Source organism: Saimiri boliviensis, chromosome 7, assembly GCF_048565385.1.
Source record: "Saimiri boliviensis isolate mSaiBol1 chromosome 7, mSaiBol1.pri, whole genome shotgun sequence".
NCBI lineage: Eukaryota > Metazoa > Chordata > Mammalia > Primates > Cebidae > Saimiri > Saimiri boliviensis.
In genome coordinates, this window is record NC_133455.1 from 97319421 (window position 1) to 97340049 (window position 20629).

The window sequence follows — 20629 nt, forward strand, 5'->3', positions numbered from 1 at the left end:
TTTCCACCCTCTTCCTACTCATCCATCTCCAATACCTGATACTGTCCTCTTTTTCTTGCCACTATTTTCCTGTACCCCACAGAGACAGAGGTAAGAGTGAAGCTCTAAGTCCTACCTTTGGCCCTGGGGACAAGTAGCAGCAGTGGGATTCTTCTCTACCTTCCCACTGTAATCTCCCAGCTGGTCCAAGAGGGGAAAAGGTGGACTGTCAGCTCTGTAGGATGAATAGAACAAGAGCCTTTGGGCATGGTAAGTGGGTTTCCTTTCCCATGCCATGAAAATCCCACTCAGTTCATCTTAGGTAACAGTGGGGGCAGATGAACATAATGTATCTAAATTAAAAGACAACCAAGCCCAAACCTAAGTGAAAGTATTACTATTACAGTTCATTGAGAATATGTTTAACTTTTATTCTTTTCAGTATCATAAAGGGGAATTGAGACTGTATGACGTGACTTTTGAAAATGCTGGAATGTATCAGTGCATAGCTGAAAACACACATGGAGCCATTTACGCAAATGCTGAGTTGAAGATCTTGGGTCAGTATCATTTCTAATTTCTTAAACATTCATCAAGAAGGTGACATATTAAAAAAAATGATGGAGTATCCATGGATCACATTTGATTTCACAGTATGTTCTTTAATGTCCAATGTTAAAAACTTTTAAAATGCAGCGGGGAATGAAATGATACGGTTTTTCCTTTCATTGAAGAACATTTAAGCAGGGAGGAAGTAAAACTTTAAACTTCTTATGCTAGTTGAAAATTCCGACTGCATACAAATTCCTGTTGCATGAAATTGCATCATTTTATTTTTAGCTAAGAAGCTGAAGTCTATAATAAATTTGAAGGAACATGGACTATAATTGTTTTTGGCATTTTTTTTAATGATAAAGCACAATTTACACATGACAATTTTGACAAGTCGTCTTATCCTCTCATATGCCTGGACAGCTGAACACTGCCTGCAGAATCACATAACGTTGAAGACTGATGCTAAAACACTGCATGTGATCCAGCCTCAGATGAGTATTTGGCCATTTTTGGGACATTCTCAGTCCCTGGGTCTCATACCCTACAGTTGCAATTCAGAACTTTTAGGACATTCTGCAAGTCCCTTACTGCACCCTGACTCTGGCTTTCATATTGTATTCTTGTGCTCCATGAAAATTGAAATCGTTTGGCATAAAGGATTGCAACTTCCCATCCACTCAAAGCTATCTCTTTACTACATTTGTCTTTTCAATACTCTTTATCTAGAGAAGAAAGAATCTCTCCTAAGCAAATGTCAATTATTTTACCTCTCTGTACTATATTCATTCCTTTTCATTTTTCCTGATACTTGATATCAACAGCTGTTCATTATCCTGTGTGTGTATGTGTATGTGCCGTGTGTGTGTGTGTGTGTGTGTGTGTGTGTCTGAAAATATATCCACCAGTTGCCTCTCTTTCTGGTCCTGTATTATCTTTCTTCTTTCTTTGGTGATTCTGAGCCGTAAGACCTCACAGACCATTACTTCTCTATCTCCTTCACTGTCACCTTTTTCACCCTCTCCTCTGCCTGGCTAGAAATCTTGCTCTATCCCAGCATTCCATTTCTCTGATCCATTTCATTCCTTTTTCCATTTCCCTTTATGTATCCTACATTATTATGCCTGGTTTTTATTTTTATTTTTAAAATTTCTAGTTAATTTTTTCTGCATCTCCTATTACTTACTAGTGATACCATGATTTATATCTCTGGCCCAGATAATTATCCTTAGCTTCAAGCTCAACAGAAATACTTCCTAGTAGCAATATTCATTTGGATAATCCCACAGATAATCCAAACTTAGCATGTCTGCAGTTGAGTTCTTTTTTAATATCTCCCACCCACACTCACATTTCCTCCTCAAAGATTCTTTGTTCTGAAGAATGGCAGAGTTCATCACGTCCCTTCCCCATCCAGTACATCTGCTAAACTTCTGCAATTCACACCAGAAATATATCCCAGGTGTTTTATTATGACTGCTTTATGTATATTCACTACAACTACTTGAAAAAAGTCTATTTTTTTTAGACAGTCTCTCTCTATCTAGGGTTTTAGTGTCAATTTGTAGGGATACCAATATTTTGAAGAAATATAATCCTATTATAATTTTAATATATGTTTAATAAAATTGAATTTAATAAGATTTACAATAATTTATAATATAATAAATTATGATTTATTATAATTTAATAGAATTGTATATAAATTATAATACTATTAAAATATCCTATTAATTTTTTTAATGTTTTTGAAGCAGTATGTCGTGTCACACAAAATGTTTATTGAGCCTACACAAAATACCCAGTACTGTGTTAGGTCTACAACATAGGTCGGTTGTTTACTAATTTATGTATTGCCAGTTATCCCTTTACCAAGCTAAAGTGAAATGGTGTGATTTCAGTTAACTGCAATTTCTACCTCCTGTGCTCAAGCCATCCTCCCACCTCAGCCTCCCAAGTAGCTGAGACAACAGGCACACTTCACCACACCCAGCTAAACGTTTTATTTTTTGTTGAGATGGAGTTTCTCCATGTTGCTCAGGCTTGTCTAGAACTCCTGAGTTAAGTGGTCTACCCATTTTGGCCTCCCAAAATGTTGGCATTGCAGGCATGAGCCACTGTGCCCAGCCCAAAAGTCTTACTGTATTATGTCCTTTTCATGTTATTTGAAAGAGTTGTCACTAGGTCAAGTCATATTGTAAGTAGTGAATTGAGGAAGTCAGGCTTTTTCTTCTAGCATTAGTTACTGACAAGATAAAGCAATGACTCAATGTGGCCACTTTTATTCTTGCTGCACCCAAAGAAAACTCTTCAAAAACACTGGTATCCCTACAGACTGACTGACACTAAAAGAAAATAGTAGGAAATAAGAGAATTATAAAGAAGTAAATAAAACTAGTCTCAATAAGTTAAGGCCATCTTACTTTTTTTTTTTTGAGATGGAGTTTTGCTCTTGTTGCCCAGGCTAGAGTGCAGTGACGCATTTTCGGCTCACCACAACCTCGCCTCCTGGAGTCAAGCAGTTCTCCTGCCTCAGCCTCCCAAGTGGCTGGGATTACAGGCATGCGCCACCACGTCTGGCTAAGTTTCTGTATTTTTAGCAGAGATAGGGTTTCACCATGCTGGCCAGGATGGTCTCAATCTCTTGACCTTGTGATCCACCCGCCTCATCCTCCCAAAGTGCTGGGATTATAGGCTTGAGCCACAACACCCGGCCAGGCCATCTTAATTTTAACATTCCAATCCACTTATAATGCTGAAGATCATACTCTATTTCTTCCTCCCTAAAGCCTCAATTTCCTGGTAATATATTTACTCTAGTTTCTTGGGTATCAAGAAAGCATCACAAGCTCAGATATCTTTGGTAAAAAAGAATATAAAATCATTTTGACTCAGAGAAGTCAGTTTGAATTCTTCCCCAAATGTAAATTTTATTTTCTGTTAAAGTTCGTATCTTCATATATTACCAAAAAACAGTATAAAAATTCCTCAGCTCAGAAAGATTTCTATATATTCAGGTTAGAATTGTCAAATCTTTTAATGACTATTAATGTAATAACTAGCAAACTGAACAATTTGATCCTCCCCAGATCAATAGCTCTGGACATGTTTAAATTTGTCTCAATCCATTCTTGTTTATTATACTCTTATGCACAGTGCTTCTCTTTTCATCTCTTTTCCTGGGTTAGTTAATTCATGTGTTCATCCAGCAAATATTTATTGAGCACTTATTCTATACCAGATGCTTTTCTTTTAATAGGTTCATGTATTACAATAGAGAACCAAAGACACAAGAAATGCATCATGCCTTCATCTTAATTGAGAGGAAGGATATCCCCTTATTTTTTGCCACCTCCAAAACATATATAGGAACATAGTCTAGGTCCTGTTGTTAGAAATGCAAATATTAGATAAATCTGAAGTCATTTAAAGGACCATACCAAATCAGCTATTTCATTAAAACCTAAACTGATTCAAGGAAAATCCTTATTTTCTATCTAAATTTTGGTTTTAAAAATATAATCCTATTAAATTTTCTTTTATGTTTTCAAAGCAATATGTCATGTCACACAAAATGTTTATTGAGACTGTACAAAATACCCAGAACTGTGTTAGGTGTACAGCATAGGTTGCTGCTTACTACTTTATTACCAGTTATCAAAATTCAGACTAACAAAAAAATGGGATAGAATGAATCTTTGCCACAAAAGGTGTCTTCCCTGGAGCATCAGCAGCAGTGGCCATACCAAGGAGTACATTAGAAGTGCAGAATCCCACGCTCACCCCAGACCTACTGAATGGACACTTTAAAAACATCCCCAGGTGATTTCAATACACAGATAAATTTGAGAATGAGCAGACTAGATGATGAAGAGTCAAAACTCAGATAAAGATATGCCGAGGCCTAGAAAAGCCTCCAGAAAGTACGCAGTTACAGAAGATTGTCACATGTTGAAATATATGGATGAAATCTGCTTGGGGTTTGCCAAGAGAAAAGGAGAGTGAGCGGTAGATTGAATGTGGGAAACCTGAGGAGAGTCAGAGCATGCCAGCAAAGGAGTATTCTTTTCTGATAAGTATTGTTCTTTACTTGGATGTAAGGATGCACTACAAACAATCATGTTCTCCTTAACTCATTGATTAGATCCATTATTCCCATAGCTGTTTATGGATAGGTGCTGAAAGCAGGGCTTCAATTATTTTGGCATTTTCCAGAGCATCTGCATACAGTTGATACTCAGTAAATGTATAAAGGAGAGATTGCATTGTTTAATGAAAAGCACATGCTTTGGAAACAGAAGGACCTAGATTCAAATGTGACTCCCGGTGATTACTACCTGTGGCACCTTTGCCAAATTAGGTCATCCTAATAGATTTCAGTTTTCTCATTTATAAACTGGAGATAGTTCATTCAACATGTGTTTGAGAGGACTGACTAGGATCATATGTCAGTGTGTATAATGCTGGTCAATTTTCTCCAGCCTTTCATTTTACTTTCCTTGTGGGATTGAGTCAAAACAACTGAATTTAGTGTTAATTTTAAGGTAAATGTGTATAAAACATTTGATTGAAATTAAAGTGATTGATTGATTGAGACAGGGTCTCACTGTGTCACCCAGGCTGGAGTGCAGTGGTACAATCACAGCTCACTGCAGACTTGACCTAGATTCAGGTGATCCTCCACCTCAGTCTCCTGGATAGCTGGGACTACAGGTGGGCAAACATGCCCAGCTAATTTTTTGTATTTTAGGTAGAGATGGAGTTTTGCCATGTTACTCAGTCTGCTCTCAAACTCCTGGGCTAAGCCTTCTGCCCACCTCAGCCTCCCAAACTGCTGGGATTATAGATGTGAGCCACTATGCCTGAACTCTAATAAAGTTTCTAATAATCAATTTAGTTATCATCAAGAACTGTACATTTGAATTGGGTGAATTTTATGATAAGTAAAAGTTATTAAAGTTACAAACAAAACAGTAGGTAAAGAATGCCTATTGGTGACAATTGATCATATTTACTGAAATTAATCCTTTCCAATAAACATGAAAAAGAATAAAAGATTCTGTAACACAGAAGCAATGTTTAGGCTTTACAAACAAAAAGAGAAAAATAACAATTTGTTTTCTTTTTAGCATTGGCTCCAACTTTTGAAATGAATCCTATGAAGAAAAAGATCCTGGCTGCTAAAGGTGGAAGGGTGATAATTGAATGCAAACCGAAAGCCGCACCTAAACCAAAGTTTTCATGGAGTAAAGGGACAGAGTGGCTTGTCAATAGCAGCAGGTCAGTGCTGAAACTAGACATCCAATTGCAATAAACTGTTGGAAAAAGTTTATTTTATAGAAGACATGTTTATATGTTAATAATGAAAATGTTTTTTGTTCTAAATTATTTTTTTTTTTGCCACAGAAGATCCTGTAGTTCTAAGATGAACAGAAATACCTATCCCTGTCAGTATGTATTATAATGAAGGTTGAATTAACAGTACTCTATTATGTATAGGGAATTTAGAAAATTGAGGCTCAAAGGTGTTTTTTGCCGTTCTTGTTAGAAATTGCCCAGTGACACTAAGCTAATAAACAATGGGAAATAAAATAGGATCTCTCTAACGTATTTTCCCCCTAACATAGGCATCTATATCCATTCATATTCAACTGAATTTTATGCAATTAGCCTATTAAATATTCTGTAGAAAAATAAAAAGGTGATTTCAAAGTATAAATAATCTCTTCTCATCTTGAAATGAATAACATGTTATCTTTCTTATAAGTAGACCACCTACCAATGTTTCAGTGGTTTTGAGACAAAATGGAAAAGCAGTGTATGACTTACATAGATTATTTGTATAAAAGCCACACTGAATAGTTTGTATGTTTCCTAAAAGAAGTAGTATTGAGTGCAAAAATTATGAGGAGGAGAAAGCCAGGATTGGTGAGAGGGATGGGATGCGGGGGTTGGCTTGGGGGTGTATTTCGGGATGTGAGGGCAGCATCACAAAGGCGCTATGGTGAGGAGTTTAGAATGTGTAAGAAATTGGAGAAACTAAAATCAGTATGATTTGTTTGTAGAGGAAATTGGAGGAGACTTTTAAGGGATGAGACATAGTAAGCCAGATCATAAATGACAAAGTTTTCTATGCTAAGGGAATTGGGCTTCATCTAAGAGTAATGGAAATCTGTTTAAAAGTCTTAAACAAGAAAAAGGACAAAGATCACTTTTGTCACTTGAAAGACTATTCTTACTCAAGTGTAGAAAATATATTATTTTCTTAACAGTAACCCAATAAATAACATTGGAATTCTCATCCATATTTTGAAGTCTCTAAAGCTTGGTAAAGTTAAAGTGACCGTCTGCAAAAATATATTGATGATATCCAAACTAGAACTTGAAGTTGTAAGACATTGATATGAATTGAGAGTATGCCAACACAGGCCTCTTATTAGGATGAACACAGGCATGGCTGTTTATGGAATGGGGGAAGATGGAAGGGACAGCAGGGGCTTCCCTGAACACATTAACTTCTAAAGTTAATATGTTTGACCTAAGAGTTGTTAAGACTTTAACAAAATGATATTACAAGAAGTGTTAAAGGAAAAGTCCATTTGTTCTATTTGCCACTGAAACATTAATGTTCAGAAAACGAGCAATGCAGAAACCGTGATGAAAGGGCAGCCCCATGTGTAGGTGCCTACTCCTTCCATAAGCTACAGCATGGCATTTCCCATTGGACAAACCATTAGTTCTCCCTCCTCAATGACAAAATCTTGTTCTGATTCTGATGAAGACCCATGTCATGGACCTCTTCAACCACAGACTTCCCAGAACAATGTTTCATGGACTTGTTTTTTCTAAATATCAGTATGTGTTCAAAAAAAAGAGAAAGATTTAGCTCCTGAAATTTTACAATTTTGATTTTTCATAATATTCTTAAAGCCTTTGAAATCAAATTGTGTTATTTCCTTGATGAAAGAGTCTGTAAACCAAATTTTTACTTAGTACTTTAACCCATTAATACCTCAGTGTAAGTACCATTTTATAGTAGGTATGGTATTCATATGCAAATATATTTGAATTATAAAATAGCATGTATAAAAAGCTAAATATAAAAATTTTGGTGTTTATTTTGAAAAAGAATAACCAAGGACTAACTTATTATTGGTCTTAAAGCATAAATATAGCCTTATTCTTCTGAAAATAATTATAAAAACAATTTCCATATAACAAAGTTATTTTTGTATCTGGTTAGTGGCCTATAGACTGGTTTATGTGATATTCCAGAGAAGCTATGCATCTCTATAAATGGTAATTAGGTTCTCATTTTATGATTTTATTTTGGATTCAAATGAAATACTTTCTGCAGCAGAATTTCTTTTTAATTAGCAGAATTAAGATAGTTGCTAATTTATATTTAATTTAATTAACTGCTATTAGCTCTAAAGTCATTTTTATTTAAACCACTTAAAGGAGGGGATCTTCATTATTCTTTTCTACTCCAGATGCCATTCTGCAGTAATCCTGCAACAATAAGTGACCAGCTGGTTGAAGACCAGATGCTTCCTCGTTTGTTTGACAGCTGATCTATATCATAGTATCTGGAAATAAGGATAAGATCATGAGCATTTAATCTATATTGCTTTAAGAATAACAAGAATTATTATTTAAGAACTTAGGTTTTCTAAATATTTTTGTTAAAAAGTAAATTTAATCTCAAGGGCAAACCACCTAAAAGTATAAATGGTATGAATGACACATGGAATTACGTATACCCTTTAAAGATGGTAAAGATCAATTGAAAACTAACATAAGTAAGCTCAAAATACTAGTGTGGATTTAAGAAAGAATCATCATTGTTTTTTCCACTGCCACTTGATTATAATTTTGTCATGTCTCTTGAAAAACAGTTAAATAGGACGGATGTGAGTATTTGGCTAAGGACTTATACTAGAGCTTGGTGAGAAATAGTGCGGTACATTAATATTGGTACTGTAGTAATGTGTGTCCTCCAAATTTCTAATGCCAGGAAGATTAGCTATGTAAGAAATTAATTAATGGCAATGCATAGGAGGGAAAATAGAGAGGAAACTGGTGGAGGCTCAGGGAGGTATTTTACTGAGATACAGGTCTGATCCCAAATAAAGGACAGAGGGAAGGAAGGTAAAATGATTAGGTTGAAATGACTTGGACTGCACTGCAATTTTAAGAAAATATGGTAATGCTACTAAAGAGTCTTCCAGTCAAAAATGCATGTCAGAGGAGTTTATTGTCTTCCAGGAACAGGCATGGTTTAGAACTCCTCCCATGCTCAGTCATTGACTGAGAACAGCCTGTGGAATGTGTGGCTCTGAATAAATACAGTGATGGATTTCTGAGTACAGCGTCTGGGACAGAGAATCAATTATACTCCCCAGAGTTGGAGAAGAAGGCATATTCTCAGAGCCTCCATGATCTTAAATAGTTACTTTTATTGTTATATTATTTTGATACTGCATTTCTCCTTCAACAACAAAAAGTATTCTGAAATGAGCTTCCAGTCGGGACTGGATTGTTCAAGAAAAGAAAGGAAATCCTGGACTATAATATTAGTGAAAATTTTTGATATTTTCTTATATGAAGATTTTTATTATTAAGTTAGATAGTTCTTTTTTTCTTTTATCAGACTTTGCCCTTAAAATGGATATATGTTTGCATGCTTTCTGCAAACTTTCAAAGATACTTTAGTTTTGAAAATTAACTATTTAAAGAAAGTAAAAATCCAGTGACAGGCAATTCAGTATTTAAGTATGAGTTTCTGTACAATACAATTTGGTGAATTTTTAGTCTCCATCCCCTGGGGAAGAGGCTGACAGGCAGAAAAAATATGTGTTGTATAAAAGATTTAGTTTCTGTTCAAAGAAGAATTTCCTAAATATCAGTTTGTTCCAGAAGTTGTTACCAAGGAAGGTTTTAAATATTTTTTAGTTTCTAAAAATAAAATATATTTATATTTCTCTGTAGCCATGAAAATGGCAGTTTTCCCTCACTTCCTAGTCTGAATTGAGGTCCTGAGGTTACATTTCTGGGAGACCTGGGCTCGTTTCTTTTAGGCCTATGACTGATTTCAGCTTGTCCCATAGTGGACACTTGGTTAGATGACTATGGCAATAGTTCAGATAAAAGAAGAAAGTGGATTTCTAAAACAAATAGTCAAAGCTGAGAAAATATATTATAACTAAAGGCTAGAATTTTTCAACTTACAAAAATGTCTGTGGTCGCATGATTTATATAAAATGTAACAATTGAAAAATATTAGTGTTTGTAAACTAAGATAATTTACTAAATCAGATTTGTGAATTATGTATTTTTTATTTCACTAGAATACTCATTTGGGAAGATGGTAGCTTAGAAATCAATAACATTACAAGGAATGATGGAGGTATCTACACATGCTTTGCAGAAAATAACAGAGGAAAAGCTAATAGCACTGGAACCCTTGTTATCACAGGTAAGTTAATGTTTGAGGGTGCTTAATTTCTAACGCTTTAAAAAACATGTGATTCAGCATTAAGCATCTAAACAGTCAATGTATTTGTAAGTTTCTGTTTCAAAAGTATTTCAGGCAACTTTCTTGCTTGATGATATTGTTCTTGGAATTTGGATGTGAAAACATATTATTTGACACAAATAAAAATATATATAGGTTTTTATGAAATAAATATGTATAGGTTTTTATTCTTTTAATATATCAGATAATGTGGTGTCTTACATCTTCTCGAATTGTGCTTTACTTTTTTATGTAAAAATGTATAGATCCCACGCGAATTATATTGGCCCCAATTAATGCCGACATCACAGTTGGAGAAAATGCCACCATGCAGTGTGCTGCGTCCTTTGATCCTGCCTTGGATCTCACATTTGTTTGGTCCTTCAACGGCTATGTGATCGATTTTAACAAAGAGAATATTCATTACCAGAGGAATTTTATGGTATGTGTTTTAAGTTTCATCTTGTTAACACCTTAGTGATTCCTTTGTGTCTGCGTTGAAAGTTCTGTTATTATAATCATATTTTATATGATTTTCATTTTTCATGAGACCAAAAAGAAGACAAAAAAGCTTTTTGTAGTTCTCCTTATATTAACTGTTGTATTCCCAGATGGCTAGCTCTGAGGATTTTTGTAGAAATATTAATCAATTAATATTAATTGGGCTTCAGGTGTGCTCTCCCCTTTAATTTTAATTCAGTTTTACACTGATGTGTACTACACGTCAGTACACATGTGCCCTCGGTTCTAGCGCCTACCTTTTTATTTTTAAAGAATTAAGAGTGTAGAACTTAATCTTTGTTGCAATGATGACTTTAAAGCATTTATATTATGCTTTTATGGTAAGAAATGGACAAAATACATATGTTGGAGAATTTGGAGAATTCGTTTATGTGATTTGAAGAAGGTTAAATGGCTCTATTTTAAGAATTGAAAAGTGTTAACATTCTGTAAGTCCGACAGATAAATAGTGATATAAAGAGTCAAGGTGTAGGGAGAAATAAAATAGAAAAAATTGGGAAGTAATACAGGCAGAATAATTTCTATAGGAATATTGTTAGTGTCTTGGTAGACTGTCTAGGTCAGGCGTCCCCAAACTACGGCCCGCGGGCCGCATGTGGCCCCTGAGGCCATTTATCCGGCCCCCCCGCCGCACTTCAGGAAGGGGCACCTCTTTCATTGGTGGTCAGAGAGAGGAGCACAGTATGTGGCGGCCCTCCAACGGTCTGAGGGACAGTGAACTGGCCTCCTGTGTAAAAAGACTGGGGACGCCTGGTCTAGGTTATAGTATATTTAAAAAGTAAATTAATCACTGGCCATACCAGCCTCTTCTTTAGAAAGGCAACTATTTGAAAGACTAGAACCTAATTAGAACATAGGCTTAATTAAGAAAACTTGCATTTTAGAAGTCAGTTATTAATATAGGAAAAGAAGCATGCATAAACTTCTTAGGACATTTAAAATTGTTTCAGTCCCATAAAATCTGAAGATTGATATGTACACATTATGACATTATGCTTTCATATTGCCCAGCCATGTTTATAACCTTAGAAGAGTTTTAATTTGACTGATCTGGCTACAACTGTACATCTATAGTAAGCCTACCAATCCTCTTTCAGTTTCTGAACCAAAATTATACTTTAAGGAATAACAATTGAGAATTGGCAGAGAACTATACATTTTGTATTTTGACATTATACCATGTGATATATTTTCCATATAGATCTGAAACTATTTTGCACATGCCCAAAATTAGTAAAATTGGCACCAAAGTCTCCAATACTTTCTTTAAATTGTATTTTATTTTGCAAGAAAAGTAAATACAACTCAGGTTTTATTCATTTTAAGGGAAAAAAGTGAGCTGAACAGGATCCTAATTTGAAAGGACTATCTATGGTGCTATAAATTGAAAAATTTCAAAAATAAAGTCTAGGAGTCCCACAGCCGTATAAAGTAGTAACTAATTGCTGCAGTGAAGTCTACGTAAATAAATTTTCAGACAAAAATTGCCCTGAACAGAAATGTCATATTTAGAGGTTATTTGTGTTTTTTTTTATAATACTAGTTACATTGTGTTGGTTGATGTAAATAACCACTGCAAAAGAAAAAAGAAGATAAAGAAAATTAAAAAGAAAAATGGAGCCCAGTCCCTTAAAACAACAACAACAACAACAACAACAAATAGAAAACAATGAAATAACTGGAATACTAATTAGGAAATAATAAATTAGGCCATAAAAATGTAAAAGACCTTGTAGCCACTTAGTGCACATGCTCCCTTTTCAGATGATAGCAGCAGAGACTCACATAAAGTTGCCCCTCAGCTAATCCAGAGCAGAGTCCTGACTGCAGGCCCAGTCTCAGGACTCACTGCCTCAGGTTTCAGTTCATCCCATCAAATAATAATATGACAGTGGCAGCAAACCTACTCAACTGGCTAGATATGCATCTTAATTGAGTAAGAATATCAAATGCACATTTTTAGCACTCTGTAGATGGACAGATGCATTCAGTTATTTCGATTTTTTAAAACCTCAGATAAGAATCATCATTTTAAAATAAATAATTAAACTGAATTCTGTCTTTCAAACCAACACAAGACTAATGTAGCTTTCCCTGGCACCTTCCTTCTCTTTTAAGGCGAACTACAAAGTTAGACTTCACTGCTCAATATACCATGCAAAATTTAAGTAAAAACACCATAAATATTTGATCCACCTTTTGGAAGAGAGTTTTAATGCCTAATAATTGCTTCTGGGCTTGTTAGTAGATCATTTGCAGAAGAAGTGACTTCTCTTATCAAAAGCCTAATGAATGAAATCTTAATGGGGATAGCGATATTGAGGACAGCAAATGTGAAGGAAGAAACGTGGCCAACCTGCATTTGTCTTTTATTCAAAACCACACAGGCAAAAATTTCAATATATGTATATATACATATACTGAAATTTCTTAGGTGTGTCATATATGTATAAACACACAAGAAACATATATAAATATAAACATACATGTTCCTTGTGTGTGTATAGATATCATATATATGTTTCTTATATTTATATATATATACATATATATATATTTTAAATAATATTTGGTATTTTATACCAATATAATATATTGGTATATGGCACTATTTCAACAATTGAATAGCATTTGATCATTTAAGAATATGTACTGAACACATAACATAAGCAGACACAGGTTTTGGCACTAAGGTAAATAAAACACTGAAATAGACACACATACCAGACCAAAATAAATCAATGATACCCCGAGAGTTAAAGATTCATGTTTTTTGTTAGTCATTACAGTTAAAACCATTAACATATTTTAACAATTTTCATTGCTAAAAATTAATACAAGAAGTTCTGACTAATATGAAAACATTATAGAAATAAAATTTTAAACATTTTATTTAAAGAGCCTAAGTTTTTATTTTCCAATTTAGTTTCAGTAATAAATTGAATTCAGTAATCAAGTATGCACTGATTTTAGCTTGCTATTCTTGTTTTAACCACTAAGGGGCAACCTTGTATAAGGTTTCAAATTTCACAGCCTGGAGTAAGTTGGGATTTCTTTTTCTTCATGAAATTGAACAGATGCATTTGCCCATACTTATGAATAAATTGTGATTTTATAGCTGATTTTTAAATGTCTTTTTACATTTTCCAATTACAGTTTATTAGGAAAAATGTAACTATACATTTTTTAAAACGTACAATTCTTTTAAGAGTTTAATGAAAACACTAAAGAAGCAAAAATAACACTAGTGATCCTACTTTTTGTAAAACTCTTTGGGATTAATTTATTTTTTTAATGTAACTTTCAATTTTAAGCAGTAATTGCATACCTAGTACTGATTATAGAAAAACACTAAGGAGTTAAACATCTAAAATTTTCCTGAGTATTATTATGTAATTGTCAGATGTTCCACTTGAACTTGAATTTTTGCATGGGGGATGTTAAAAATACAAACACAAAACAGAAATTTAATAAATTTGACACTTTGATACAATAAGATATTAAAGCCATTTATTTAACATTCTTTTATTTTGTTGATGTTATATGGCAAATGATCATAACTTTTTCAAGTCCAATTATAAAGTGGCTCCTGTTTTGGCTTCCTAAATCGATAGCTACTTAATCCCTTAGAGTAAATACAAAAGGCAGAGCCATTTTATTTATTTTGTTTTATTTATAACCTTTCTTGTTGCAAAGAAAGCTTGAGAAAATCTTTTAAAAATATAAATTTTAAATATATCATTTTTATTCCTCTTTCAAGGTGGCACCTGCCCTGTAGAAATTATTTTTTCAGTAGCCATCAATTTTTGACATTCGTTTTGGGTCATTTTCTTTCAACTATTTAACAACATTCTCTGCTTAGAGCCATTATCTTAATTACATGAGTTTCTTAAAATTTCCAGTTCTGGAGATTGTCAATATTTTATATTGACAAAATGATTGTCATGACAATCATTGTGTGTATATATATTATATATATATATATATATATATATATACATAAAATGATATATCACTGTTTATGAGAATTATATATATATTATTCTCTTATTATAAATGTTGTAATTCTGTGTGACATTATTGCCTGTCTTTTATAAATTCATAAATATCACTTGAATTGTTCAGAGATTCTGACACAAACCAACGTCAACTTTAGGCTTCATTTTCTCACTTACTTGGTGACCCTGATGCAGGGAGTAAAACTCTCTATGCCTCAGAATTCCCCTCTGCAAAATGTGATTAATCATTCACTTACTTCATTCAGTTACTTTACTGGGTTTGCAAAACTAGTTACTTCATGAGAGAATGCATATACAGTACTTGGCACAGGATTTGGTATATAAGTGGTTGTTATTAATACTTATAATAATTTATAATAGAGCAACCATCCCCCATTGGAAAATCCAGGAATTTTTGCTAGCCAGTTTTTTTTTTTTTTTGAACCGCAGATCTCATATTTCACAATTTAATACTTGCACTGTTTGCTGTTCTAGATACTTAGTCTGAGACCCCCCCGCCAAAAAAAAAATCTGGGTATTTCATTGCTGACGGTGGTGGAGAGGTAATAATAGACAACATTTATTGTCGGTTTACTGTTGAGTCAGAATTGGGTTAAATGTTTTTCACGTAATTCTTAGTTAATTTTTACAGCAATCCTCTGTGTAGTGCATATTATTGTGATTTTTCTCAGCTTTCCAGGTGAGGAAATTGAGTATTAGAAAACTGAGTAACTGGACCCATGTAATCATATAACTCATTAGTGGCTGACATGAGATTTGAAACCAGGTGGCCTGAATGCCAACCCTGTAATCTCCACCACTTTGATTTTTCATCTTTTGGTTAATGTTCATGTCTGCGTCTATTTAAATAATTCTCCCCTAAGAACTTGAAACTCTACAAGACATCACTGTTCGACTCCCATTTTATTCTCTAATCTCATTTAATGAGCCTTGTATGCTCACTCAGATTGCCCAAATTGCTTCATTCTCCCTACACTGTTAGCCACCTTTACAATACATGTTATGTCTACACAGTTTCAAGTAGTCTAACTATAAAGTTCCTGGCAATTCCCAATGATCTCCTGTAGATAGGTACACTAGGTATGTGTTTGCAGGTATGTGGGTGTGCATTTGTTGAGTGCATAGGCAATATTATTCAAGAGAAAAGAAGACAGATTTCTTACCCAAAGATTATTTTCCCTTTTTAAAGAAAAACTTCATTAAACACGTTAAAAAAGGTTTTTAGATTTTAGAAGTATTTATTTCAAATTAGATCATGCTGTGATCTTGTACAGAAATTTTGTTTCTGCCAGACAAGCAAAAAGAGGACAAATGATAAAACAGAAGTCAATTTGTTATTTTTTATATATTTCATTGTCTCTGTTCACTATTTTTATTGTTGTTTTTGAGACAGAGTTTAGCTCTTGTTGCCCAGGCTACAGTGCAATGGCACAATCTCGGCTCACTGCAGCCTCTGCCTCCTGAGTTCAAGCAATTCTCCAGCTTCAGCCTCCCAAGTAGCTGGGGTAACAGGCACCCATCACAATGCCTGGCTAATTTTTGTATTTTTAGTAGAGACAGGGGTTTCACCATGTTGGTCAAGCTGGTCTCGAACTCTCGACCTCAGGTGATCCACCCACCTTGGCCACCCAAAGCGCTGGGATTACAGGCATGAGCCACCACACCCAGCCTCTATTCACTGTTGAACAAGAAGGTTAAGGTTATCCAGAATTACAGAGCAAGAGGTTGGAGAAAACAAGGGTGGTTGGGCAATAATCCTTGGTAAGAATCAGATTCGAGCTGATAAAATTCAGAGCAGGAGACCAGGCAGGCACAGGGATGTCAGGAAGCCCTGAAATATTTTTGTGACTTTTGCCCCATGTGGAGACATTTTTGGTTATCATAACTGCAGACGTGTTGGCAAGGGGATGTGTTCTGGGCTTCTGTTTAGCTGTTAAATATCCTATAATGCACAAGGCAGATTCCAAAAACCAAGTATTATCTGGCCCAAATTGTCAATAGAACCAGGTTTGAGAAATGTCCTTGAGAAATACCTAATGTAGATGACAGGGTGATGGATGCAGCAAACCACCATGGCACGTGTACATCTATGTAACAAACCTGCACATTCTGCACATGTAACCCAGAACTTAAAGTATAATTTTAGAAAATTGTCAGCTAAATGGATACCTATTTTTTAACAGCCACAGGAAAGAAATCCATGCAATAAAGACTCCCTATTATTCTGGAAAAAAAAAAAAAAGAAAGATTTTAAAGAAGAAACTCAGCAATACTGAGACTAGCCACTGAAAGGTTTTAAACATGATGTATTGGAAACAAAGAGATGTTATATTGTTTTGAGCAGATGAGAATATTGGGCACACAAATAAAAAGAAACTCGATTTTTAAAAATGCATATCCAAAATAGTTTAAGTAGTAGAAAATAGGTTTTAGGTGCTTCTTGAATTTAAAACTCTTAAATTTTCATAAGCAGTGGAAAAGAGGAAGAAATACTTAAAAAGCATACAGGTTCCTGGCACAGTCTTGTGACATACAAAACCTACAGAAGTATTCAGATCGTGCCAAATGACTTTATTTTTCTTATCAGTAATTAGTTGGAAAAGAGTTAGATAACTAGATAGTTCTATCATACTCCATCCTGTATGGATATATAACTTTTTATGATCTCCTTTTTACTACCTTAATAAACCTTTACTTATACCTAACTGCTATATTTTATTTGCTATTTTCCAGTGATAAATGAAGGAAGGTATCTGTGCTCCTGGGTGTGTTTTTCGTTGGGCTAGCTTCTTTTAAGATCATCACACTTCCCATGTATAGACCATGTTAGCTAATGTCATTCTCTAGCTTAGCTTCTCATAGTCCTTACTAAGCATTTGTTGATAAGAATGCCAGATGAATGGAATTAAGTGTATATACATTAGTAGTGTATATATAGGCTTTGAGGGATCTGCCGACATTCATTGAAATTTAAGAACATACCTTTTACATAGAACTCCACACATATTTAAGCATTTCCACATTACTTATTCTAGCTTTTTATGCTTGTAAAATACAGACAATAATTTTGATGTCTTAGACATTTCATGAGTTTAGATAGTGGACTTCAATGCTTTATTTACAGCATGCTAGAAATGTTACTTTGTATTAGTGATTGCAGTCCTAAAAATCTATATATATTTTTTTCAGTTTGTGCTTAAGAACAGAACATGATCTAAAGTTTTGGGTATTTGTTCTGCTTTTGCCACTGACAAGTTATATGACCTTGGGCAAAATAGTCATTCTGAGCCTCAGGTTTCTCCTCTTTCATATGAAGAGTCTGGGCTACATCAGTAGTTTTGAAAAACAACAGCAAAAAGGTTTTTAGCAGCAGAATGCTTTTTGCAAGGAAAATTTAAATCAGAACCCCAATATATAAACGACAGATGAAAATGAGATCGCCCTGACTGAAGATGAAATTGTGTGTGCGTGTATGTTTGTGTACTGTGTGTCTGTGTAGGATACTACATAGCAAAGAGCCTTATGCACAGGGTCTCTCACTTCTTCCTATCCCCAAAATGCCCATTCTGATCACCGCTTTCTACAAAGTGGTCCAGGAAGATTTTTAGAATGCTAAAGCTAACGGAATCCAACTTGAAAACCACATAAATAAGATGATATATGAGTTTTCTTTCAGCTCTAAAACATAGGTTCCAAATCCAAGGCATTGATGTTTTTGTCCATCATTCAAAATGCTTAGCAGAAACCTCAAAGAAAATGGCCTTTTGAGTTTTCATTTAAAATGGCCAACTGATCAAAATTGGACTCTGATTGTCATTCTCATTGTTTATTACATATGAAAGAGGCAAATTTAGAGATGTTCAACATATCCACTCTTAATATATATGCAAATTCACTGTTAGTAATTATCTTAGTAATCTTAGAAATTATCTTGGACAACTTACCTTGTTTATCTTTGTATATATCCAATGACATCACTTTATTAATAAGTTATTTTGTCATTTTATTTTTTAGACTCAATAGTGATGCATTACTTAAAATAACACAAAAACTAGATAATTTAGAGAATTAGCATTAATTATGTTATGTGTGAAAATGGTTTTGCATACAAAAATTAGCTAGGATGGTGGTACATGCCTGTAATCCCAGCTACTTGAGAGGCTGAGGCATGAGAATCATTTGAACCCAGGAGGTGGAGGCTGCAGTGAGCTGAGATTGTGCCACTGCACTCAAGTCTGGGTGACAGAGTGAGACTCTGTCTCAAAATAAAAAACAAAAACAAAAGAAAAGGAAAATGGATTTGTGATTATGTAAGATAATGACCTCAGTTTTTTGAGATTCAAGCTAATGTCTTTAGAAATTGCTGATGAGTTGATGAGTAGTACTGATATAATAATATCTGGAATTTATTTTTCAAAGGTTCAACACTAGACAGAGTCAAGAGAGACAGATAGTAGACAGAGAAAGGTAAATATGGAGCTAGTTAGTTAGACAATTAGATAAAGCAAATATAGCAAAAAGTTTACAATTGTTAAATCTAGTTGGTTTATAGACGGCTTTCTTATGTTTCAAACTTTAAATAGAAAAAAATTTACTAAGTAAAATAATAACATCATATATAAAAAAGTGCCACATCTACTTACCAAATAGTGAACCTAAATCTAGTTACCTGATCTATTAAGCACTACTTTGGAAACAGCTTGACCTGGTGAAATTAGGGCTATGTATTACCTATGGAGCCTTTCACAAATAGCTTAGTGTAAAATCTCAAGGTCTTTATTTCTAAAATGGGAATATTACTAGTAAATCCTTGGGTAGCATTACTTCTGGAACTCAGAAGTGAAAAGGAAATAGTCCTAGTTGCATTAATAGGGCTACGAAATTATAAATGTATTTATAGAAATTGAATGAGAAAATGTATGTGAAGTAGATAGCACATTGCTAGACATTTAAAAAGCATTCAATCAGATCTGGTAAAAAGTAGGAGTTAGTAGAGTTGCTGGTGGTAGGTAATGTTTGCAGTTGGATTGACATATTTGCTATATTATTTTTGCTTCTCTAACAAGCCAAAAGAAGAAAAGTTTTATTGTTTCATGGATATAGCATATATTAAGACATATTTAGTAATTTTTGCCTATGTTTATAAAAAGTATTCTTTAAAGGCTGTACTTCTTTCCAAATCTCTATATCTCTCTCTTTACTCTGAACTTGTATGGAACAAATTATTTAAGTGACCATTATGAGTTCTAAGTTTTATCTAGACCTTTTATGTACCATATAGAATCTTTCTTTGTTCACCAGGATTAATTCGATTTGTTAATACAATGTAATCACTAAGACTTATTTACATTGCAGAAATGATTCTACAGATAGTTTATGGGGGAAGGTGAAGGGCTGGGTATTTATAAGTTGGACGTCTTTTGATTTAAACTAGGAAAACTTCTAAGTGGTCAACCACATATACACTTTGGAACATCCCTGAGCTTTGCTATCACAATTTCCAGTATATGATTCAACTCTCCTCATATGAAGGGAAGAATTTTGTAATAGAGCCAACCTGTGGCTTTTAGTAAAAATACAGCGAGCATTCATATCTAATTTGTGGCTAGAATGTGCTGAGGCCCATGATCTTTACTTGCTTTGTAAGCGTTCTGCCAACCGCTGAGAACCTCAACTTCTCTTGAGGTATGGAAAGTGCTAGTACTATTTATAAAAAGTTTAGGAGTGCTTTCATACATACACAACTATATTGGGAATGATATTTCATAGCTATTTTTTCTTCTTTCCTTCTGAGAAGTTTTATTGTTACATGTTCATCAAATGTAGAGTAAGTGAGAATAAACATTACAGTTGTTTCTTATTGCTTTATGTAAGTGGCCTTATCAATAAAAGAGTTAATTTCCAAATGAATTTAACATTAAACTTTTAGATTAGTTTAATTAAAAGTCATAAAAGAGTTTATTGTGAAAATTTAATAAATATAAATTTAACACAATGCATTTTAGGATATAAAATTGTTTGTGCTTTTTATTACATGTGA

At 34.0% G+C, this 20629-nt stretch overlaps 1 protein-coding gene across 5 annotated transcripts in view; it reads left to right on the forward strand.

Annotated features, from left to right (window-relative positions):
- The window catches only part of CNTN1 (contactin 1), a 372094-nt gene that overhangs the window by 246184 nt on the left and 105281 nt on the right, over positions 1-20629 (forward strand). For all 5 annotated transcript variants that reach the window (XM_074403087.1, XM_074403086.1, XM_003926652.3 and 2 more), the window contains 4 exons: positions 422-539; positions 5661-5811; positions 9882-10009; positions 10315-10490. In XM_074403087.1, the coding sequence (XP_074259188.1) occupies positions 422-539; positions 5661-5811; positions 9882-10009; positions 10315-10490 (573 nt within the window). The remainder of the gene's footprint in view (positions 1-421; positions 540-5660; positions 5812-9881; positions 10010-10314; positions 10491-20629) is intronic.